Source organism: Paroedura picta, chromosome 8 (genome assembly GCF_049243985.1).
Source record: "Paroedura picta isolate Pp20150507F chromosome 8, Ppicta_v3.0, whole genome shotgun sequence".
Taxonomy (NCBI): Eukaryota; Metazoa; Chordata; class Lepidosauria; order Squamata; family Gekkonidae; genus Paroedura; species Paroedura picta.
This window is the reverse complement of record NC_135376.1, coordinates 44,837,818-44,863,931: the sequence shown is the minus strand read 5'-3', so window position 1 is coordinate 44,863,931 and position 26,114 is coordinate 44,837,818. Positions and strand designations below refer to the sequence as shown.

The 26,114-nt window shown below is 41.1% G+C and overlaps 1 protein-coding gene across 9 annotated transcripts in view; it reads left to right on the top strand.

Moving 5' to 3' along the window:
- Positions 1-221: 221 nt before the first annotated feature.
- BTRC (beta-transducin repeat containing E3 ubiquitin protein ligase) overlaps positions 222-26,114 on the top strand; it is a 138,643-nt gene continuing 112,750 nt past the window's right edge. For 2 of the 9 annotated variants that reach the window (XM_077349503.1, XM_077349496.1), the window contains exons 1-2: positions 224-500; positions 17,722-17,790. In XM_077349503.1, coding sequence (XP_077205618.1) covers positions 453-500; positions 17,722-17,790 — 117 coding nt within the window. In that variant the 5' untranslated portion in view covers positions 224-452. Of the gene's footprint in view, positions 501-17,721; positions 17,791-26,114 lie in introns of those variants that run through there. The other 7 variants (XM_077349505.1, XM_077349497.1, XM_077349498.1 and 4 more) reach the window with 6 other exon arrangements.

Below are 26,114 nucleotides of genomic sequence, written 5' to 3'. Positions count from 1 at the left end.
TCAGTCCCTGCTTGGCCTCTTCCAATTGTATTAAGCTGCCCAGCTTAGTCTCTGCGGAAACTACGGCTTTACCGTAGTCTGGTTACAGGAAACGCAAGAGCTAAACCTTGCTTCTGCTCCTTAATTGACCCAGTCTGTCGCTTTCGAAAACTACAATACCCATCAGCCTTCACTTCCCTCGCCTCATAGGAGGCGACAGGCGCGGTCTTTCTCTTCGCAGGCATTTCTGGGAATTACAGTCTTTTCTGTCCCTTTGGCTACCTTAGGAGAAGGGATGGGACTACATATCCCGTTCGCCCGAGCGGTGGGAAAACCGAGGTTTCTTATCTGACTGTGCGCAGGCTGTGGCCTTGCATTGAGGGTGAGGGAGTGGGGGGGAGGCCTAGGCCCAGGCCAAAGCCCAAGCCTGGCGCTGGCGGGGGAACAGCAGCCGCAGCAGCGGTACATCGGCTATGGACCCCTCCGAAGCGGTGGTGCAGGAGAAGGCCCTTAAGTTCATGGTGAGAAAGGACCACGGGAGGAGCGGCTTGGGCTGGCGGTGATGGTTTGCTGTTGGAGGGAGGGCGCAGAGGGGTGGAATTATGGTGCAGGAGTGGGGGAAGGTGTGAAGAGAGGATGAGAGACTCGAGGATCAGCTGCTGGCCTTCAGGCAGACGCACAGAGGACAGTTCGGGTAACTGGGAGGGCAGGACAGGACAGGGCGGAATGGGGTGCTGGTGGTAGCGGGTTACAAATCTGAAGATCCTCCGGTGGGTGCTTGTGGGGAAGAGCTCATACATTTACGTGGGAGGTGGACTGTTCTCTTCTCCGGGTTTTGATTTGAGGTCTTCCGAAACTAGGGTCCAGTTGTTCTGGAACGGCGTGTGTCTAGTCTTCTGGAGTGAGAGTGGTTGGAAGGGCAAGTGTTAATGAACGGGGATGGGTGGTGAGGAGAAAGGCTGATTTTGGAAACACTAAAAATGGGCCTAAATAGAAGGACTGGTTGGAGAAGTGATGGGGAAACTGCATGTAGGAAAGATTGACGTTTTTGAGAACGGGTTGGGTGGGGAGATAGCTTGGACGAGTTATTTGTTTGATTGAAGGTGGAATTTGGTAGAAAAGTTAATTGTGTGCTGGGGCTGTGTTGAAGGAAGAAAATCTTTTAGTAAGGCCAAGTAGGTGGGATGCTAGAGAAATTGCATTTACCCAAATGAACTATTCAAAGGTGAATGCTGACATTCTGGAATAATTCTGGAGTAATGGTCACTAAAACATATGAGAGGAGACATTGTCCTAAGTGACATGGAATGTTCGTGGGAAAGATTTTCAGGAAAAAAAATAGTTTTGTTATACAGTTGAAGGATGGTCAAGCATTACAGCCAAAGGACTGATGGATTTATACGAGGAAGGCCAGTGAGTTTATCATTTGACTGTAATCAAGTGTCAAGTATTTCTTATAATCAAGAACACCATTATGTAAATGGTAACCTTTCTTATTGCATGATGATCACATTAGTTTCTTTTCGCCAGCCCTGCAGGGAAGTTCTGCATTTTCCACCCCCCAATATGGTTCACTTTCTCCTATTGGTCATGTGTTGTGACTGCACAATCCTAGTCTAGTGTCCCATAGCTCCCAGCAGAGCACAAAAGTTTGGGAAGGATGCATGAAGCAACCACATCCAAGCAGTTGACTGGCATGGATCCACATCTGCCAGCTAACTACAGAATTATTGCCTTTCCAGAATATTAGTGGAATAATATTCATATAAATTGCTGGGATCAATCAAATAATCATCACTGCATTTTTACCAAAATCTCTTGTTTAGCTGTCAATAGTGGCTTTTTTTTAAAGTGTCCCTTCTCATTCAGCTGGTAGGGGACCATGTAGGAGAAATGCACCAACTGTATTTCCACTGGCAGATCTGCAAAACAGTAGCGCAAGATGCTGCAACCACTTTTGCCCTGAATTCAAGGCGTACAAGTAGACGTTAAAAGGCAGATTTATCTGAGTGAGGTACTAGCTCCTCTCCTGTTCCTGTCACAGCCTAGATGATACAAAATAGCAGGTGCAGTTAGTGGCATATTCACAAGCTTCATTGTCAGTCTCTTCCCATCTAGGGCTCCGGAGAGCAACGCCCACTTGACTCTGATGGCTCAATCCGATTATTTTATATTGCCCCAAGGCACTCCTCCACAGTTTGCCAAAACTACAAGAATCAATATGGCTGCCCTCTTCCATCTGGAAGGATCACCCCTTCTAGCCTGCCCCTTAAGTTGATTCTCCCTTTCAGATCAGCTTCATGGGGGGGGGGGGAGGAATTCCATGACTGTTAGCATGCTGAAGAGCATGTTCCTACTAGTTCTTGTTCCATCAGGATTACCACCATTTATTATGTTAAACGAACCTCCAGTTCCTTCTAAGTAGAGCTTTACTAAATTGCCAAATTATCTTTGCCATACAAGTCTAGTTGAGGAAGTAAGCTACTGGATAAAAGCCATTGTTGCCTAATTGGTTAAGTGGAGGATTATGGCTCCTTCAGTTGGTTTACTGCATTTGTATTATTATTATTATTATTATTATTATTATTCCCTGCCACTCCCTTGCGGCTCATGGCGGGTTACAACATCCTAAAATCCCCGTTAAAACCCCATTAAAACAATAATAACATTCCCAGCATTACCAACATGACAAGATTGGCAACTCAACTCCCCCCCCCCCCACTACTGGCGGGTAGAGAGGAGGTCCTGATGATGTTTACTTCAGGTCCTAATCCCAGATCCCAGGAAGGGGCATAGGTCTATATTATCAGCCTTGGCCTCAACCATAAACCTGGCGGAAGAGCTCCGTTTTGCAGGCCCTGCGGAACGATGAAATTTGCCTTCTCCCTCTACATGTTCTGCCAGCAGAAGCAGACAAATCCCACAGAGCATTCTGGAATCCAACTGAATGCAGAAGTCTTAATAGGCCAGCATAAATAAGGGGCAGGTAGCTTATTTATGCTCACCCACAGAGACTCATGTAGAGGGAGGAGGCAAATTTCAATCTAATCACAGGTTTATACCTGTGAGGTATATCAGTTGCAGCTGCAATGGCTCCCAATTAGTTTCTGGTGCTGATTCAAAGTGTTGGTTCTTATCCTTTATCCCTAAACCACCTGGGACCCTCATACCTTCTGGACTGCCTCTACCAGCATGATCCTCTCCATCTTCTCTGACCTTCATCTTGAAATTTGTGGAAGGTCCCTGATCCACAAACTATGGAACCTGTGACAGATCTTTTAAAGGCAAAATATTGCCATTCGTATACTTCTGCCTCTTCCTGCATTCACTGATTAAATTCACTACCCCTATGTTGCTGTTAACCCTTTAACAGGGAGAAAAGGCAAACATAACACTTCTTACCATCTTTTTAAAGGACATAGATTTCAACTTGCAGGAATCTATGGCAGTGTGAGATTATTTATTTCTTATATTTGCATACTCTCCCTCTCAAAATAGCCCTAATTTGAACCTGAGTGATTCATGATTGTGTTACAGTAAGTTGATGTGGCCCAGGTAATTTAGCTCTTTAAATGTTATGATCAGCTCCTGAACATGAAAAGTAAGTTGGACAACTAAAATCAGAGTGATACAGCCTCTTTTGCTGTTCCTTCAGTAAAAGATGGCCCATATAATTCTGTACCAGTTAATGTTTACAGACTATCTTTAAAGACAGCCATTTACTAGAAGCATATTGTAAGCAGGTAATTTGCCTCTTGCCATCTGAGAATCCAGTAGCTGGGTACAGGTCCCCTCAGTCTCCAAGTCCATAGGTCTGTCAGTTAGCAGTATCTCTGTTTTGTCTGTATCCAGCTTCAGGGAAGGTGGGGGATATGTTTAAAATGTTTTTAATGTGTTTTAGATTATTGTGTATTGTTGTGACCCATCCTGGGACTTCGGGATTAAGGTGTGGGATATAAATTCCTGAATAAATAAAATACGTCCTCATGCACCAGTGCCTAGGGCTGGTTTATGGAGTCCATCATTGTTTCTAGATGAAAACAGAAGACTTGAATGTCTCTGTAATAATTAACTGCTCTAGCTCTTAGCTGGCAGAATGAATTTTTCCCCTTTAGAACACTGGCTTTTTTGAAAGCTGGAGTATTTAACAGTAGTGTATCTCTGATATTAAAGGTAGAAAAGTAAAACAGTTGTCAAAAGCTACTGTAACCTAAAGAGCTCCACTTATTTGCTATTGTTGAAGATTATGTCATAAACTACAGAGCTAATGTTGCTGTAATATTGGTTTCTTAGGGCATATGATAATTGTAGCTTTGTACCCTCATTTCCCATGCAAACAGTCACTAGTTTCTTGTGCCTTCTGGGTTTTGACTCCCATGAAATTAGTTCAGCTCTATGTGAGGTCAATTCTAATCCTGCTTTTCAAAGCCTCCCATAAGAATGACACTGCTCCTGGGAATAGGCAACATCTTGAAAACATCCCACCGCAGTTTGCTGTAATAATAATAAAACTGGTAATCAATAGGGAGAACCTACGTATGAACTTTCTGGAGTCTAGATTAAACAGTTGAAGTTGCAGCACAAGAAATAAGAATGATTAAGAGCATCATTAGTTTGAAATAGCCTCACCAACCTACTGTATGAACTTGTATAGCAATTACGACTACTGGATGGAAAAGGAATGTGTCTTGTCTTGCCTAAGGTATAGTCTTGGTTGATTATTGGGCTGGTTAAATATCTTTGGTTGGCAAAAACAAGATCTCTTTGGAGGAAGTTTGCTGATTTCCTTTCTTTTGTCACATGGCTGTTCACATAACCTAAAACCAGTAGAGCCCTACCATTTCCCAAAGCACTGACAAACAAGCTCTCCTTTCCTGACTTAACCCATACCAAGGCACAAGCAAATCCCATTTAACCTTTACCAGATAGCCTTTTATTCTCCTTGGAACAGCAAGAGTGCCAACCCCAAACCTTGGTCATTAGGGTTGGAATATTTCTTCTGTAGAGCATGTCCCAAAGCTAACTGGCTCATATCATTTCTTACCCCTTAATGCACAGCAAGGTTGTAATATGTCATTAGCAAAACGGTTATGAATAAGCAGCTACTGCTCCTCAAGACTAGGTTTTTTGACATACTGACCTGTCTTGGGGGCAAGGTCAGTTTGTCCCTTCTTCAGACTAGACTGATGAACATTTCCCTGACAGAATTAGTAAGATAACACTAGGTATTTGGTACAATCTGCAGAGGTGGGATAAATTCTGGATCTGCAACTGTTTCTGGGAGCTGTAGAGGTTCTGTACGCCTTTGTGCTACATTATGTAAGTAGTGTGGTCTCAAAGTGGTTTTATCATTTATCAGCAGTTGCTAAGGACTCTTATCTGTTTCTCGTAAAACATTATTTCGGGTGGATCCTTCTTCTGCCCTACATGCAAACTTTGAAATATTAGCTCGGTTTGGACATAGCATCCTTTAGGTCTGAGCCTTGAGCTTGTGTGCTTCCTCTCCCAAACCTCTTGGCTCCATTTCACACTGAGACTCCAGGCAGATCACATAATGTAAATCAATACAATCAATAGAATGAGGAGACATCTAATAAGTAGTATAATAGGACTATGATTTGCAGAAATCAGAAAATGCAAAACTTTTGAACCTGACATGTTAAGCACTGCAAGAACTGGTATTGCTTAAGATGAAACACAATGCAGTGACAGCCAAATAAAAACAGCAGAAGATTATTCATATCAACAATATAATCCACAGTCTGGCTTTCTTTCTTGTAGCACCTTCCTGAAATATTCTAATATAGCCCAATTCCTTTATAAAAGTGCCCTCTGGAACAATTGTGTTTTATATAGTTTGCAGAAAGCAAAAATTGTGGGAGCCTTCCTGACCTTCTCAAGCAAACTATTCCAAAGAGTGGAAGCCACTACGCAGAATGCATGTGTATAGGCAGTTGTTGGTCTTGCCCACTTACTGGATGGCACCTGTAGAAGGACCTATTTAGATGAAGAAATCTGTTGTGGTAGGACATAGGAGGAGAGGTGGTCCTGCAGATAGGAGGGTTCAAGACGGTTAAGGCCAGAACTGTGAATTGAACCTGGTAACAAATGGACATCCAGTGGTGTGACAACAGAATGGGTGTAAAAAGCATGCGCTGCCTACTTCCAGATAATGACTGAGCTTTGGCTTTCTGCTTTAACAGGATTGTCTGAGTTGATTTTGAAGGGAGACTTTGAATGAGTGATCAGATCAGCTAAGTCAGGGTAGGGGAACCTCCACATTCAGGGGCAGTCAACCTCTGAATGCCAGTGTCAGGAAACATTAGGGGAAGGCCTCAGCCTCCATGCCCTACTGTTGGCCCCCCAGAAGAACTGATTGGTCAGTGTGTGAGACAGAATGCTGGATTAGGCAGACCACTGGTCTGATCCAGCAAGGCTTTTTTTATGTTCCTATGACCATATTCCAGGATAAATTAAGTACGAAGAAAGCGTTTTTTTGCAACTGCATGAATTTGCCTTGCCTGCAGTAATGCTAGATTCCTAACTGAGTCAGCAAGTGTCAAGAAATAGGAGGTACAGTGTCCTTCAAAACCTCAGTTTTGCCAACCAGACTTACTTCCATCTTCCATCGGTTTGTTCACTCTCTGCCAGTTAATTACAGCAGTCAGGCTGGCTCAGGACCTGCATCCCCAGGAGATTTGTATAGAGATGTAGAGCTGGGTGCCATCAGCCGACTGATAGCATCAAATACCAAAATTGTGAATGTTTTTTGTTTCATAGAGAATGAAACGACACAAATCCCACACTGATGATAATTGGTATCCAGAGGCAAGCCCTTGAGTCTATCTGTAAGGAATTACTCAAACCAGTCCATAGCACATTCCCTAATTCCTGCTTCTGTCTCCAAATGTTTCAACGCTACACTGAGGTCTGTTGTATCAAAAGCAGCAGACAAATTAACTAGAAGCAACAAAGAGGTATGGCCATTGTCTGATTCACAGATCATCATACACTTTGGGGCATTATAAATATGGCAGATGAAAATATTCCGTGGTGGTTAATAATCACTAAGGCCTTAATAAGGGACCCTCTACTACTTCTGTCAGGAGGTCTGTGCTAGAATTGATTGCTGTTATGGATGCTTTCCCATTTAGAACAGCAGCATCCAGTGCATGGGCTGTAAACTCTGTGTATATGGCTGATATCTATGGAGGAATCTGTTTGAAATCTTTAATTTAGGAAATCCACAAAACTCAAAATGATTCCTTAAATTAGCATTGGGTTTGTTTTGTTGCAAGCATGCTATGGATGTGTTTAATAAGCAATGTTATGTATTTGAATAAACAACTAAAATGCAGATACAGTACTTAAAAACACAATAGAATAGCCTTGGCTGGGACTTTGATTAAATATCATCTAAACTACTCTACATATGCCTGCATCAAAAAAAGTTTTTTTTCTCCCAAAGAAGCTTCAAATGGTTCTGTTAAATGTAGGAATGTTCTGATGATTATCTTTTTAATTAAAATGAGAAATCTTTGTTTAAAGTGGCATTCTTTTTTACGGCCTCTTACAGTCTCTGTAACAATCATTTCTTAAGTCTGAACGTTTTTAATTCCAGGAATCCATTTATATAAAACTATGTTTAGACTTAATTAAAGAACAATTTCTTACAAAGCTTGTAAATAGCCACAAAAAAGGGGACAGAAAATAAAACTGACATTCACACTTAACAAACTGATTCTTACAAGGTATGTAATATGCTATAAAAATACAATAAAGCCCTTTTTATAAGAGTTCATATTTTCTGATCCTTGTTTTCAAAGGTATTTAAGAAAGATATCAAGGTTCTGTGAAACAACATCTGCTTTCATGAATGGCCTAGCAACAACTTAAGTTTCATCTAATTACCAATGCATGGAGCTAAACCTTATTAGCTTAGCTTTCTAATTAAATACCTTGGCCATTCACTTTAACTTTTTTTTCCTTTTTTACTTTTAAGTTAGTATGTTTGGATATTCTGTACTTTTTAACACCGAGGAATTGATACTGTAATGAATGAGAAGGCATTAGCTTTCTACCAATTCTCTTTTGTTCACTCAATTCATATTTCAGATTTGTGCAGAATATCACTCTAAAAAAGACTAAATAATTAATGAGAACACTAGAAGATTTTGGCTATGTGATTTTTCTCACACCAGCTCATGGATTGTATCTTTGTAACTGCTGTTGCAGAGGGTCCCATCTTTCCCTGAAATAGTGTCGCTAGATGGGACTTGTATGAATGCAAATGCTGAAGTGTGCTTTGTACTCTTGGCCACACCTTTTAAAAAGTGAAATTGTGTTGCCACCCTAGGAAAACTTGACAAAATGGTAGCACTGCTAATGACTATGACCTGATTTTATTTCATTGCTAGCAGTAAATCCTGGTGGACGCAGGAATGCACCAGGCACTAGAACTGAGGAGGCAGCCCTGACTGCACTGGATTGGCAAGTGCCAGTATCCCTGGTGCAGCTCCCCGGGCCATATGGAGATGGCGGGCAGCTTTATACCCTGTGCGGGACTGGGCTGGGCGTTGTCAGTGCCCCTGGCATGGCTCCAGCCCCGCTCCTGAGATAATGGAGAGGTGGAGTGGAAACCTCCAGTGGCCCTGGCCCCATGTGGGACCAGAGAGGCCAGCAACCTCCCCAGCAGCCATGATGGTGCCAGGTTGGGAGGAGGCAGTGGCCCCAGTGCAGCACCAGACCTACTCTTAAGGCTCTCCTCTTGGCCCTCCCTCCCAGGCCCTCCTTCCTGCTGCATACAGGCCTTCCCACCATGGCCTTGAGGCCAGCTTGCTCCTCCCCAACTCCCAACTGCCAGCTGGCTGCCCTCCTGGTCCAAACGTGCAGCTCGTTGCCGGGCATGGGTGAGCAGGCAGCGGTGAGGGCTGGCATCATGGGGCCTTCCCCACTGCCTCTCCACACTGCCCAGCCCCCTCCCAAAGCGCCAATGCCTGGGCTTGCTCCCCCATTTCCAGCCACCAGCCAGCCACCCTCCCCCTATCTCCCAGTCCCCAGTTGCTAACTGGGTGACTGCCCTCTTCCCTCCCAACTGCGATCCCAGGACCCCCTCCCTCCCTCTCAGCTCACGCTCACTGCCTGGCTTACCTTTCGCCATCAGTGCAGTAGAGTGAGCTGGTACTTCTTCGAGGTGGAAGAAGTTGGAGGTGGAGGGAGTCGGGGTGGGAAAACCTACTGGATTGTCTGGTCATTGGACAGATGGCCAATCCCACTACCCCTCTTCCTGCTTTATTTCTGCTACAGATTTATAAAATTTTCTCTGCCTTTCTGTCGTTACGAGGGCCACCAATATAAAACACACATGATATAATAAAATGTTTAAATTATTTAAATTAACATAAAGAAACATCATTAAAACTATTCAACAGTTAAAATATATACAAAACAATTAAAATGCATATAAAACATAATGTTCATAATCCAGTAGACTCATGTGCTGATCCAACAGATGCAAATAGCTTTAAGTGATTTTCTGTTGATCTAACTTGCTCTTATGAAATGGAAATAGGGCCAGTTTGTCCTGCTGTGCTGCCTGCCAGTTATACTTGGTGAATAGGATAGTTCCAGTACCTTAATACTTATCAGTTCATAATTGTGTTGATTACAATTTTGTACATTGCCTTCCCCCCTTTGTAAGGGATGGAAAATTGTAAGGCAGCCTAATAAGATTTACTGAGGCACTGGTAACATTGCCGAGGCCATCACTGTAGGAGCAGGCAGCAGGCATAGCTTATGTCCATCATCACCTTCCAAACTTGCACAGACACCAGCCAAGTCCAAGGTGAAGCCCTGAGATACTGGCAGTGTCACTGGGCCATGTATATCTGCTCCAAGTATATCTGGTCATGCTAAATACCCCGTCCTCCCCCTCCCTAATTTGTTTGCCAGCATCTTCACAGGCAAACAAGGCATTGTTTATGGCATTTGGGCCTACCCCAAATTGCAATGAGCTGTGCTAGCTTGACACCTTGAGTCAGCTTATAAAGTAGACCCTGTTCCACAGGAGTCTTTGAACTTAAGCCATACCGGCTTAATTCTTAGTGTTCTAGCAAAGAAAATTGGGCTGCAGAACAATTTAAGTTTGAAGAGCTTCCTGATTTTATTATGTGGGTTGCTTCAACGTTTAGTTAAGACACTTTGCTGAGTGAACAGTGGTCTTGGCAGTGTTATTTTCTTGACCCTAGGTTTTTGTTCTTCAGAAAGATTGTTTTTAAGATTGCAGACTCAAACAGACTTTTCATTTGTGTGTACTTGCCGTGACCTGGATAGCCCAGGCTAGCCTGATCTCTTCAGACCTCGGCTGCTAAGCAGGATTGGTCTTGGTGAGTACTTGGATGGAAGATCACTAAGGAGGTCCAGGATTGCTCCGCAGAGGCAGGCAATAGCAAACAGTCTTCGTTGGTCTCTTGCTGTAAGTCACCTGTGACTCAACAGCACTTTGCTCCACTATATTTCTAGTGAGAGTGCAGACTTGTTTTGTTGTTTGCTTTTTACCCTGAGCCATGGAGAACGAGGAATGGGCTTTAAATATAAATGTGAAGAGTTGTGTGGGAATAAATACTTTATCATTACAAGGCTAATAAGCAGACAACATATTTATTTAAAATATATATCCTCCATTGCTGCCTTGTTAGCCAAGGTGGCTAACAGATTAAAATGCAATAAAAGAAACACATCATAAAACCATTACTACCAACACAAATGCATCATTAAAACAGTTAAAGCCAAGTTACAGTACATATATCCAGAAAAGGAAAGTAATGCAGGAAGAAGAGGTCACTGAGGGAATGACAGACAAAATAAAAGAAGCAGTCACTCAGTCGCGCAATATGGCAATGGAAGAGGACAGAGGAATCTCCCTTTAGAGAGAGTTCCAGAGTTTGATGTTACCACATCCAAGAAGGTCCTCTCCCAGTTTAAAGGTCATCGCCAGCACCTAGTTTTGTGCCCAGACCCAGATTGGGAACCTGTTCTGATACAGAACTGCAACCTTCATCAATTAAAGTTTTCAAACACTTTTCAACATCAGCCCCTTTTAGAGTTCATTGCAGTAATGTAATCTAGATATGACCTAGACATGCACCGCAGCAGCCAGATCTTCTCTGCTCAGGAAAGGGCACTGTTGGCTAACAAGTTGAAGCTGGCAAAAGGGGCTTCTGGCCACAGCTGCCACCTGTTTGTCCAGCAATCCTCTTGGGTCAAAGAGCACCCCAGACTATAAACCTATTCAAGTTCCCTTCAGAAGGGGTTTTTATAGAGTCCCAGCTCAGACTTTCTGCCTTGTCAGGATTAAGCTTCAGTAACTGCTGTTCTTCAGGAACTACTGTAAAACTCTCTCCAGGCGTGGGTACTCAGTTTCTACAGCCTCCATGGGATCTGCCAGAAGAGCTAGTTAGCACTGAGCATCATCTGCATATTGGTGATAACCCGGCCCAAATCTCTAGATTACTTTACCCAGCAAGTTCACATAAATGTTGAAAAGCTTAGGGTCTTATAGGACTCTGAAGACCAAGGAATTGAGCAGCATTCCCCCAGTACCACATCCTTCTGAAACCTACTCTCCAGTTAGGACCAGAGCCACCATATGTTCTCAGTGACAGACAAACCATTTGGGTTTTTTTTTTTTTTTAGGAAGTCATCAAACACAGGCTCTTTAATCCTGATTCCTGCCTGTGCTCTTGTACATGTGGATCTCTTCTATACATGAGAAGTCCCACTTATTTCAAAATAAGGAACTCGTTAATGTACATGCAAGGAAACTGTCTCCTTTATTTTAATGATGAAGGTGCAAGAAACTTTGGGCAGGATTTCGCCCTTCCCAGTTGGATCAGGACAGATAATAGGAATAAGGCAGTATCATGAGGTGCAGCTTGACTGATAACATGTCATAGCATGACAAACCATTATTTGGGTATTTGTCCTGAACATATGAAATTGCCTTATGCAGAATCAGTCCATCTGGCTTGTATGGTCCACTGTGACTAGTTGCAGCTGTTTAAAGTTTCAGGCAGAGATCTGTTTCCCAACTGGATTTACTGAGGATTTGAGAATAGGACTTTCTGTGTGCAATCCTGGTCTGCTATTACATAATATAGAGCTTTTTGACCATGAGGTCCTCATTTCATGGTGCCTCTTCAGAAACTGTTAAAATTTGCTCCAATTAAGCAATGGCTGTGTTGAACTATCAGGTTACGGTTTATGTGCAAGACCCTTTCTTGATTTCCCTCCCTTTACTCCTGTTATTTGATCATGTCCTTCAGTTGCTCTAGGTACAGCAAAGGGGTAAATATGGGGTTTAAGTTAACAACATTTTGTTTCAGCATTTTGTTTTGTTTGCTTCATTAAATATATGCAATTAGTAAAAACAAATGGTAAATTTGCTAACACATCATTGGATAGCTTCATAGACTTAGAAAGTGATTTGGTGCTCCATGCCCTTTCTCCTATAGCATATATATTACAGGCATTGAGACGAATTGGCCGACCTTAATATTTGCTTTCCAGATTAAATCGCCGCCTTGCAGCAGTTATTTTCTACTGAATAAAAAGTTTAATTTCACGCCCTGATTAGTGCTAGTATATGCAGGTGGATATTTATTTTATGTAGCTAAACTGGTCTTCCTTGGCAAATTACTCACCAGCCAGAAGCACTATAATTCCTCATGAGTAGTTAATGCTAAATTATAGTACTTGTTAGTGAAGTAAATCAAAACAATACTAGCTACTAACCTTTTGACTAGGAAGGAGTTATGGGAAAGGTAGGGGTAGAAGAAACAGAAGCACAAGATCAGGTGGTGATGTGAAAGTCTCCATGCTGGAGAAAAAGACTGGAACATAGAGACTTTGCATACACTCTTTAGACTCCCCCCAAACCCACTGTACAATGTTGGGGGACGTATACTAAATGGGTAGGTGATACTATGAATGTGAGAGAGAGGCAAACGATACTTGAGCCATTATCTGTTTTGTATCCTGCGCTAAATAATGGGAGAGTTGAAAATCTGTGGGGGAATGCTTCGAATCCTTTAGCTCCTAGGTGTCCCTATCTTGGCACTCCATAAAGATCATTATATAACTAAATGATGATGCATGTATATGTCAGGAGGAGTGGGTGGCAGGGGAGGATCCTTATTGTAGATTACTGGAGAGTTAATTTACAGATATTAGCATTATAAATGTGATAATGTTGCATTGTCAATATAGTTTTCGGCTCTCATTTATAAGTATTCTCTCAGGTGTTCCATCTGGCAGTATTTTCTTAGTTTAGTTAAGTCTTATATTTTTGCAAGCTATTCCCACTCCCCGCGAAGAATCCAGCACAATCCAAAGATCTTTTCCCCTCTGGGTCTCAGCAAATTCCGTCATCATTAGCCTTGAAGTTGGGGTGGGTTTTTTTTTTTATCCCAGGGTGTATCCCCTTACATTTACCAGCATTAAACGTCATTTGCCACATTGTCACCCACTCATCCAGTTTGTGGAGGTTGTCTTGCAGCTTTTCATAGTCATGATAGTTTAAAGGAATGAAGCAGCTGCATCTGATTTGTAGCAAGGGAAAATAAGGTATAGAGAGGTGCCCAATATTTCCCCAGAGCCTTTGAGCAATCCGATAGCTGGAACACTATTGTATTTGCTTTTCTAGCATTTTTCTGTTCCTTTAACTATGTTTTGGTTAATTTTACAATTGGCTACCCACCTGTTATAGCACATTTTATCATTAAACAAAATTAATTTTAAAAATGGTCTGGAGCTGTCTGCTTTTAATGGGATCTGAGTTCTTTAGTCCTATAATCTGCCTCATGAGGCTTGTCTGTCTTCTAGGAAGTGCAGCATTGCATCATTAAAATATCACCCCCTGCTGAGAGAAACATCAGTCCTATTCACTAAATGGAAATGCTGAAGCAGTGACAAGTGTTTCTAAAAACTGTATTAAAAATTCATTTATTCTTAGCTAAGCATTTAGCTAAGAATAAATGAAATTTACCAAATAGGGGATTATAATAAATTACCGTGATCTTGTTGTGAAGAAATACATCTGTCCAAAGGACGACATAAAAATAACAAATATTCTGCCATCCCAGCAGTTGTTCTATAGTACCAAAAAAGAGCAGCAGTTTGTGATTTCTTATTTCAAAATTGACTGGTTTAAAAATAGAGATGCTGGGTTAAAATAGGTTTGTTCTCATAAGAAATATATGAACAAGTTTTCATTACCATGCTAACATGGCATTGTTCACCTAGAGCAGAGGTGGCCAAATTGTGGCTCTCCAGATGTCCGTGGACTACAATTCCCATGCTGGCAGGGGCTCATGGGAATTATAGTCTATAGACATCTGGAAAGCCACAATTTGGCCACCCCTGATTTAGAGGATGTGCTTCATAATCTGCAGTCCTCCCGACTCCCATGTTTTAGGAATACTACTGGAGAGTTAACATGCTTTTTTTCTTTCTGTCCCCCATGCCAGTTTAGGCCCATAATTTTCCCAGCTGGGTTTATTTATTCTTTGTTCTGAGAGTGGTGAGGCAGATAGTTAAGAACCTTTCTTGCACAGAAAGCCCTGTTCTTGCTTGCTACTTAATTAGCACTTGTTTATGACATAGCCTTTGATTTGATTTTTAAAACAAATTGCACAGTAAAGAAGCTGATATTTAAACTGTATGGTAACCACAATTCCAGCTGTGATTCAAATATTGTAAGCCTTCAGGGGTTGTGTTAGGCTTAGAAAATAAGAATTGAGGCCTGTAATTTAATGTCTGTCTTTTAAAGGCTGCATGTTTTTTTTTTTAGGGAGAAAATAAATGCATTCCATAGAATTTAAAATATTGACTCATTCTGAGAGAACAGCCTTTTCAGACCTCACTAGAGTTTACTCCAATCCATTAAGTTAAAAATGGAAGAAGGGATAAAGGAAGATAATAAAACAAAAATTCAGTTAAAGGTTGCAGGGAAGGATGGCCAGTATGAAATTAGAATGAGTTAATGACTTTAGTATGTAGTGGAAGGGAGATGGTTGAGAAGGCAGCTCTAGAAGTAGGCTGCATATTAAATGGAAGTTTAGGCTGTGGTGCATAACAGGATTAGAATTTGGCTGGTAATATCAGAATCGCACAGAGATGGAAGAGACCACAAAGGGCCCATCCAGTCCAGTCCCCTCACCTCAGGGACTTAAAACACACACACTTCTGACAGGTGTTCATCCAATCTCCTCTTAAAAATTTCCTATGAAGGAGACTCCACCACCCTCCGAGGAAACATATTCTATCTACAAATACCCCCCATTGTCAGGAAATGCTTTCTAATATTTGAGTGGAACCTTCCCCCCCCATAACTTGAACCTATTGCTCTTAGTCCTTGTCTCTAAAGTTGTAGTAAACAAATTGGCCCCCTCTTCAACACATCTACTTTTTATGTTTCGGAACCCAGCTATCATATCACTCATCTTCTCCAAGTTACACATACCTAACTCTCTCAGCCTCTCATTCTAAGGCATGAGTTCCAGTCCTTCAACCACCCTAGTTGCCCTTCTCTAAACATGTTCCAGCTTGCCAGTATCCTCTTGAATGGTAATGCCCAGAACTGGATACAATATTACAAATGAAATGTAAACAATGCAGAATATAATGGTATTTTGACTTTCCTTGCTCTAGATTCTATGTTCCTAGCAATGTAGCCTAATATCACAGTCTTCTTAGCTACCATATTGCACTGTTGACTCATATTCAACTTATTGCCCACCAGAACACGTAATATCCTTTCACATGTACTACTATTAAACCGGGCATCCTCCATCTGTGTTGGGTTATCTTCCATATTTGAAATGAGCCTTTGGTTTTTAGGCTGCAAGAGTGCAATCCCAAAAGTCTTGGGATTAGTTTTAATAGTTCTGATTTTTCTTTTTAAAAATATTTACATCCTATCATAACTTCCTTTTTTGTTGATTTTGTTGTCTTGCTTATAAAATGATTTCATTTTTAAACAGTGAAACCTTTGTTGTCTAGTGTATTTTTAGTGATTATAAACATTCCTTCTATGCTGTTTGTCTCTTTAAATATATTATTTTGACACCAAATGGGTTTAAGTACCATTACTACAGTATTAAAACTTGCTGTATTTTTTTACACCAATTTGGTATTTTAGTTGGGTTATAGGTAAGAAACTGTAGGTAGTCAGACAACACACTGTTGTGAGCACAATGGTAATAGAAGGCTTTGGAGAGGTGAGTAGACAGAATGCTTGATATAGGTCAGTGGTCCCCAACCTTTTTATCACCGGGGACCACTCAACGCCGGGGACCACTCACCGCCTTTTACTGAGGCCCGGTGGGGGGGGGGTAGTTTACTCCTTTACTCTCAACCACTGCCCTAGCGCTCTCTGATAGCTATTGTAATGTTTAAACATCCCTTCAAAATAAGATACAGACACGCCACAACAATGAAGTGTGTTGTAAAGGGCTGGGGGGGATGAAGTAAAGGGCCGGGGGGGGGGGGAGAAGGCGTCCTTCGGGGCCCACCTCCAATTAGTCGAAGGACCACATGTGGTCCTCGGCCCACAGGTTGGGGATCACTAATATAGGTAATCTGTAGAGTTCAGATGTGATGATAGACAGAGGATGTCAGATCCCTGGATTAGAAACCACATGCATGTGTCTATGTTCTTTGGAAGAAGCGTGGCATGCAAATACAATAGAGAACTAGAGTGAATTAGAAAAAAATGTTTTCATTGATAGAATATATAAAGGTAGTTTATATACTCTGAATTGGCATGCCATTTTTTGACATATCTTTTAATTTTATTCATCTTGACTTTGGCTAACATTCCTTCCTACTTGTGGCGTACTATAAAATGGAGGATCATAGACTTCATTCTTCCGTTACTGTTCCAGAAAATATGTCTTACTGTTGGGTACTAGTGTGAAATCACTTGAGCCGACACAGTAGGTACCTTATCAGTTTTTAAGATTCTGTGCAATTTGGCATTAAGTTTTCTTGTCTAGTTCAGGACTCACCAACCTTTTCTTGAATGAAAGCTATTTCTGAGTAATGAGGAACATCCCCAGCTACTCCCATGTACCTCCCAGCATGTTGATAAATTTTGTTCCGTTCTAGAAGTGGATCATGAAATAAAGTACCAGAAATGAAGCTACACGGAGAAAAGCCTATGAAATCTTCTCTCTCTCTCTTTTTTAAAATGTAGAACACATCTTTTCACAGACTTTTCCTGGGTGTTCTATGGGCAGGCAAGTTAATATTATCTCACAAGCTGTCTGTTGGAGACTCCTGGTTTAATCCCTTTTGAGATCTCAGGATGTCTTTGTCTGTTCTCAGCCCTATGATATCAGTCAAAGAGTATGTAGCTGTTTGACTTACCCTAATTGTGAAGGTTTGGATGAGAATTCTGATCTCAATGAAGGCCAAACACAAAATTGTATGGGAAGTGCTCATGCTTCCCTTTATTCATTTGTATCTGTTGAAACTATAATTCAGTTTAAGGTTAGAGCTGGTTAGAAGAATTTGCTGCATGGTGGGCAATCATCTTCATAATTCATGTGATTCAATAATTACAGAATGGTCATAGTTTACTTGGGGAATTAATAATGATGTTTAAGAATGTGTTTGGTACTGGAAGATAGGTTAGCCAGGTCTCAATATAAAAGTAGGTCTCTTATGTCTATTTTCTCCTAGCCCAGAATACACATGCCTAAAGATGGATTCCAACTTACATCTTCTGGATACCAAGCATGGCTAAAGCAGGTTGGACTGTGTTACCATTTCTCATCTGTTGTGCAGAACTGCACCAGAAACTTGTGTGTGTTTCATTAGTAAAGTATGCATAAAGATTTGACACCTCATGGTGCTGTGTAACTTAGTATTCATAATATCCATATATGTGTTTTTTCTCTGTCTGCATGTTATGTGCATCTTTTTTCTTCACAACCCTTGCACAGTTGCACTTCTCACGAGTAAAAGTTCAAACAAGGATCATCAGAAGGGAGAATGGAACAATGTGTAGAAAGATCTGCAGCAGCAGCTTAAATTGCTGAATTAAAATTAGCCTTCAAATGTGAAGGTCTGTGGTAGTGGTAATAACGGGGAGGCCAGTGGGTTAATACACAGGAGGCTCACATCTAGAGCCTAATTCACATTTGATTGGGTAAAACAAGTGTGGACATTTGCTCGTATCCCATAACAATCCTGCAGTTTGACACAATCTGACACTGTTGGGAGTCCCTGCCCAGACGTGGCCTGGTGCTATATTACTTTGGTGATTATTAAAGGCCAAGTTTTAGATATTTCGGCAGCTCGGCTCTAGCAATTGCTGTCAGCATCTCAGATCTAGTATAACAATTCTCCCCAAAGAATCTTGTTTTAAACTTTGCATTTAAGACACATGCACGCTCACAACACGTGTATCGTTGCGGGAGAATAGCACATCCTTGAAGGGGAAATGGAAAGTTCCTGTATTGTCAGAACTGGGAATGATTGTGTTCCAGTGTTGCAAAATGAACCTAATGCAAATAAGCTGCATCTTTCTTGTTCTAAAGATGGTAGGCAGAAAGTAAGTGTCACTGGTATTTTGAGCTTAATGAAATAAATGGACAAAGAACCCATTGACTCAGTGGGAGGGAGGGAATAAAATAGACTTAAATTTCATCATTTTTAATAGGCGAATAGATGGTGCTGGGATATCTCAAGTCTTTTCAGACTAGCTGTGTAATACAGCTCTGCAAGCAACAAAGCAGCTAAAGTAACCATTTGCTTTCAGTGGTGTTATGAAAATGTACTAGATAGCTATGCATATATCAGAGGAATGCAAGGCTTCTGTAAGAAATCACCCTTCAAATTCTTCTGCTGTTATCTCCTACCTGATGTCTGAGGTACCATCTCTGATCTAGTAACTAGATGTTGCAGTGAGAACTTTGTCTTCTTCTACTTCTACTTCTAGTGAATTTAGGATCAAAATCAGATTTTTTAATACGGTCAAAAACCAGCAAAGAAAGTACATTTGATCATATGATGATTCGCATGCATTAAATACAAATGGGTACATTGATGATGTAAAGCAGGGGTAGTCAAACTGCGGCCCTCCAGATGTCCAGCATTTGCTGGCAGGGGCTTCTGGGAATTGTAGTCCATGGACATCTGGAGGGCCGCAGTTTGACTACCCCTGATGTAAAGTATAAAAATGCAGCAACAATGAAATTACCCAATTTGTTTAAGTAAAGCTTTCTGTTTTCTAAATGCTAAGAAGCAAAATTTTACAGCTGCACTTGAAATTACCTTTGACCTATTATCCAAAAGGAATTTTAGCATGTGTTCCTCTGCATATTTCAGGTGCTTATATATATATCCAGGGGCTTAAAGTGAGGAAGCGCAGGCAGTATCAGCTCATTTCTTTCCACTTTGTATAATGCACGATGAAACAAAATACGGGAGGTTGTCTCCACTACGTCTGGACAGAAGCAATATCTCAGATGTAGAGGCTGAAGGTGATACTTCCCATACAAAACTGCTGTTGGAGAGTGTCCATCCTTGCCCTGGAGAAAGCCCATCTATATTTGAAATTGTTGATGTTCATTAGGTAAGGAGCAATAGCAATATTTGGCCATGATTTTAAGATGGAGTAGAAAGCTGGCAACTTAGAGGTCTCATTTTGCGCCTCTATATCCAGGAGTCGCTGAATTAAAAAAATGATAAGTTTATTGACACATAGGCTCTGCTTTCCAGGAACTGGGCTAGTAGAACTGCTATGAGATGTATTATGTCATGTGGTTTACTTCCCCCCCTTTTTGGGGGGGAGAGGGTTATCACCCTAAATAATCTATACACTGACTTGCTCAATTTTCATATTAACAAAAGCATTTGTGTACCTTTTGCATTTACTAACTAACTTATTACTACTGCATGTCCAGGCACAAATTGTAGCTATTAGCAGTGATAGACATGAATGGGTGGGATGGACTGTCTTTATTCTCTAGCTAGGTATATTAAGGACCTGTTCAGTTCCATTTCTGCACTTAAACCTAGAACTTTCCTCCATTAAAGTTACAGTGGCCCTTATTTCTGTTTCTTCTTCACCTGAAGCTTGTGGATGTTCTGAAGAGATACCTGGAATCATACATACAAACTAGATTCTTAGGTCAACATCTGAGGCCCTATTGCATCTTGATCTGCAGCAGGTTAGGGTGCAAGACTTCAAATGTAGTCCCTTTTCAGTTATGGTACCAAAGCTATGGAATAATCATTCAGTAATCAGTAAAAGCACACCTATTTCAAAAGTTATTCAGGACTAATTGATGCTTATGGCTCTGCTGCTGGGGTTTAGATTGCCTATTAGTATTCTGGTTCAATCAGTTTGCTTCTTTTACATTGTATTTTGTGATTGTACAGTTGTACAATCTTGTATTATACAGTTGTATAATATCTTGGAGATTTTTCCTGATGTTAAAATAATGCTGGATGGGGGCCAGTAAACAGATAATTTTTAAACACTGTTAATTGATGATATGGTTGAATTGGCAATGGATTTGGGGTCTGTTCAGAGCAGTATTCACTTATAATTTACAGCTTTGGATTCTATTAGATTCAGGTAGGTACTTGCTTGGAAATTATTTGTAGCAAGAAGTGATTTGAACTACCTTAGGTTGGTATGCCACTTGCTGTCTTTCTGAAAAAAATCTGACCCAATAACTGTCATTCATGTTTGGGTAATATTTATGTTAGATTATTGTAACATGCTCTTTGTTTTCACAAAGAGGCTGTTGTGAAGACCATTCAGGAACTTTAGGTGGTTCATAGCATAGCTGAAGTGCTATTAATGGCACTATTTAGTATTGGTCAGGTTTCATCAGTACTTCAGGAGCTTCGCTGGTCAGTAATTTATTTTGAGTATAATGTGTCATCTAGTTCCTAGACCATTTTGACCCCATCACCATAACAGATGTTGATGGGATCTTAGGATCTGTGAAATGCTATCACTTGTGCTCTGGATCCTTGCCCATCTTTGTAGCTGAAATCAAGGACCACATTAACAAGGCTTTGGTACCCATTTTAATTCAGTCACTGACTCAGCAACTCAAAGAGGCAGTTAATCTGTTCATTACTTTAAAAACCATCCCTATGGAAAATATGTGGCCAGTTAATGTTTGGTGTAGTGGTTAAGAGTGGCGGCTTCTAATCTGAAGAGCTGAGTTTGATTCCCCACTGCTCCATATGCAGCCAGCTGGGTGACATTGAGCTAGTCACAGTCCTGATAGTGCTGTTCTCACCGAGAAGTCCTGACAGCTCTCTCAGCCCCACCTACCTCACAGGGTGTCTGTTGTGGGGAGAGGAAGGAAAGGAGATTGTAAGCCACTTTGAAACTTCTTCAGACAGTGAAAAGTGGGGTATAAAAACCAACTCTTCATCTTCTTAGTCTAGAATTCTGAGTATATTTTTCTGCCACAGACTAACACAGCCCTCCAGAATTCTCATTTGTGAGATTCATTGAGAACGGGCTCCACATGGGATGGGGTGAAAGCCATCTTGCTGAATTACCCAGTCCTTGTGTTAATTTGTGTTTTATAAAGGGACGAAGAGACTAAGCAAAGCTCATGGATTCAAGTATCTCAGTGAAATCTTAAGCACGCTGTGTATATATCAGGACTGAATGGAAATGAAATGGTTAAATAATGCCTTGAAATAAGAAGGTTTGGGTTCCATTTTTGAAGGCTTGCTATGTGACCTCCAGAAAAGCAATTAACCTTTGTCCTTCTACAAAAGGAAAGGCAGTTATAACAATAATATAGACATATTGTTGTTACCACAGAGACGGTATAGATTTTTTAAAAAGAATAGTTCGGATGAAGACTAGATAGGAATTCCCCCCCCCCTTCTGTTTAGCATCATTCACTTGAACTCCTCAGCAAATGTGTATGTGTTCAGCCATTCTCCTATGGACATGCAACAATTCTGGGATTACACTGTAATAAAATATACCCTGTGCTTTTATGCCAGCAATGATTTGAAAGTGAGCAACAAGAGTGGTCCATCACTGTGTCATGGAAATCTTATGGAGAATGTAGTGGTTGTGAGAGTTGCGGGTGGTAGAGCCAACCTCAAAAGTTCCACCACAAGAGGTGGAGCCAACCACAAAATGTCAGAAGTGAAGATCATGCATAACTAATAGTGACACCAACATTTCAGGCAAAAGCTCAGGCAGCCACAGTGCAGGTGAGGGAATTAACAATGCCTACACTGCCCACAGCCAGGTTTAAGCTGAGCCCTTTAGTTTCATTCGCCTGGCAAACTCCCGCGTCTGTCTTTCTTTTTCTCCCTCTAGTGAAATGAGTGGGAACAAAGATGGTGACATGGCTCTGCCACACTCTGTTTCTTTTCCTACTGCTTGGAGGAGGCAAGCTCAGAGCCTTTGTCCTAGCTTGCGCCTTAAAGGGCATGGGGCTATATAACATCCTGTTTCTCCTGCTTCTCCATCCTGGCTTTGTGATTTACCTGCCAAAAGATCCCGAACCACTTGATGATCTAGTCTCCAGTCTGAGAACCACTCATCTTTGTTTGAAAGAGTGGCACTTGTTTTGCCTTCTGTGAAAACGCATCCGGTGTTTTTATCTTCCTGTTCTAGCACTATGAATTTAGCATGATTTACAGATTTTAATTTTTTAATGGAATATACCTTCTACAGTTTTATCTGGTACTTCAAGAAAGGGTGACTTCCCCATTCCTCATTTCTGCACATGTGTCAGTGTAGCCTATACCAAGGGCTGAATTAACCTGCTCTGGGAGATATACTGCAATAAGCCTCTTGCCATGAAACTATTCACTGCCATCAACCGTCATTTATTTTATTTATTTATTTTTACTCCAAGCACACCACCTCAAACTCTTGCGAGGATTGCAGAGGAGGTAGGGGCAGCTGCACCATTTCTGTGATGTTTGTTTTCTCAAAAGCGACTGGTTGGACACTATAGAAAATGGAATGCTGGAATAGATGGTGCCAAGATTGCCTAGGGCACCAAAAACCTTGGGCTAGCCCTCAGTTGGGTTCTCATACAAAGAAATTTAAATTTCTGGATCTTCATCTCTAAAAGGTTAGGAACCACCATCCTAGGGGATAACAGAAAGGAAAGAAGGAATTAATTTTGCCTTCTGTCTTGGAGCAACATGTTGGTATTACCTCTCTGCCATTTGTTTTTTGCTTTATAGATTAATACTGATGCTTGTTTGGGTTCAAATGGTACTAAAGAAGACCAAATAATTAGTCCGGATAGCAAAAATAGGAACTGCTTGGGATACAATAGAGCAGGGGATTCCAAGTCCTCTGTGGGGACTTTTGTTAATTTTGTTTGAACAGCATTTTCCATTTCCATTGGAAATGTAGATAATTAGGGATACTGCAAAAAGCTTTTGTTTTTATTTAACCCCAGTAGTTTGTGGTCCCATTGTCCATCAGAAGCTTAGATTAAGCTTATTGTTTAAAAAGCACTTAAAGTCTTTGATTAGCAGATCCCTTTGTTTGGTTGTTTCTGATCTTAAAAAATTCCCCATCATTCTTATCCCCATTGCTGTGATAGCTAGCAGATAGTTGGAGCTTGCAGAACATACTGTTGAAAATTATAGAAGCGGGCTTAAAAGATTTAATATACATCTTGAATTAAAAAAGAACTGCTGGAATCCTAGAACTGGATTCTTCGATGATAAAAAATGGATTTGCCAAGTGCATTATTATAGGATCATGGGATGGCAGTGAGACTTTTATATCTGAAAATTCCTAGAAATGCTTAAGAGCATAGAAGAGACTTTTGAGAGTATGGATCATTTTTGCAAAATATAATAGATATAAAATAGTGAAAAAATATATGTGTGAAATGAGGCAGGTGTTTGAAAATCTAGCAATCTGTGGCTTGGGACTTTAGGGAATGTTTTTGTGTATGTGTTTTGTGAGTGTGTAGATGCAAAATCGTTCAATCAGGCATTCAAAAAATTGCAGGAAAAAAGCTGAGAATGGCTTATTGAATGTGAATATCCAAGTGGTTCAAATTACATTTCTAGAAAGAACTTGAAAGAACAATCCCACTGAGAGAAAGGGGGAACCCCAATCACTGTATTACTTTAATTGCAACAAAAGGGCTCACTTTACAAATGACTGTAGAGAGCCATCAGCTCACCATAGTTTTTCTAAGACACACAAGAATAGCAGGCAAGGTGTAAATAGAGAGGCAATTTTAAAGATCAAAAGCATGATGGTCCTAATGCAGCATACAAAGGAAAATATTTGGTTTTTGCAAATTAACCAGGAAAGCCTTATGATGCTGCTGAATCAGAATCAAAGACAATAAGTGGCTGATCCACAGTGGATCTTGTGTTCAGTTAATAGGTAAAGTAAGACAGCTGATATTGTAATGCTTCTGTATAGATCTATAGTGCGGCCTCATTTGGAATATTGAGTACAGTTCAGGTCACCGTATCTCCAAAAAGCCATTGCAGAACTGGAAAAAAGTACAAATTATTAGGGGGTTGGAGCACCTTCCCTGAGGAAAGGCTGAAGAGTTTGGGACTTTTCAATTTAGAAAAGAGATTATAAAGGTTTATCAAATTATGCATGGGGTTGAGAGAGTGGACAAAGAACCTTTTCTCCTTCTCCAGCATATTAGAATTCAAGGGGATCCAATGAAACTGGGCCGTAGGTTAAGGATGGACAAGAGAGCCAACTTTGAGACTCTTTCAAGTAGTGAAAAATGAGGTATAAAAACCAACTCTTCTACTTTACTGGGAATTATTAAAATGTGGGATTCACTGCTGGAGAATGTAGCGATGGCTACAGGAAAAATCAGCTTTAAAGGGTTTTTTTATAGATTCATGGGTGGCGGCAGCAGCGGCGGCAGCTCAAAGTGGCTTACCTTCTATTTCCTCTCCCCACAACAGACCCCCTGTGGGGTGGGTGAGGCTGAGAGAGCCCTGATATCACTGCCTGGTCAGAACAGTTTTATCAATGCCGTGGTGAGCCCAAGGTCACCCAGCTGGTTGCATGTGGGGGAGCGCAGAATCGAACCTGGCATGCAAGATTAGAGGTCCGCACTCCTAACCACTACACCAAACTGACTCTCAGAGAAGGCAGATTCCAAAGCAGTTTTGCCAGAGATTCAGAGTAGTACAAAGCAGGAAAAGGAAGCAGATGAGAAAGGTAGACTGGACAGCTCTTTGACAGCAGATAAAAACCCATACTTCTGATTATTATTGTGGCCAAACAAAGGCTTGCAAGCCTTATGCTGTCCTACCTCGCAAGCTCAGTGTTACCATCTGAACCTTCTCCTTGGAAGATAGTAGGTCAGATGTCATCACCCAAAGTCAGTTGGTGGAAGAAGGCAATGCAGGAGGAGATTGTTTCTCTACAAAGAAACAGACATGAAGCTAACACCAGAAAAGAATCTCATTGGCTGCAAGTAAGTATTGAAAGTCAAACAAATGACAACAGAAATGTGGAAAGCTACAAAGCAAGATTAGTTGATAATGATTTCTCATAAAAATATGACCAAGCCTTTAATTAAACTTTTGCACCATCGGTGATACATTGTACAACAGTGTCCAAGAAGATGTGGGACAAACATCTAGATGTAAATTTATTATTTATTTTGTTATATTTGTAAGCCGCCACTCCTAGCACAGCGGGCCCATGGTAGTCAACATCCTAGTTCAAATACAATTTTAATAACAACAGACATAATATATTAAAAACAATAAAATTGCCCTCCCAGACACACCCAACAGCATTTCTTCATGGGGAGATCGAGGACGAATTTAGTCTGCAAACTGCAGAATGAGCTATAAGGACTAAGACAGGCAGCACATGCCTGGAATGAAAAATTACACATGTTGCTCATAGTTCAAGGCTTCAAGCAATGAGTAGGAGAGTCATATCTGCACACTATAAACAAAAATAGACATACTTCTTTCATATGTTGATGACTCGATTCTGGGTTCTGACAAGCAAATGGGCAAAAGCTCCACCTGGCCCCTCACACTTTCTAAAACACCTGGTAGTCTCCAGGCAAAGTGTTGGCAGTCGTTGTGGCACCCATGGG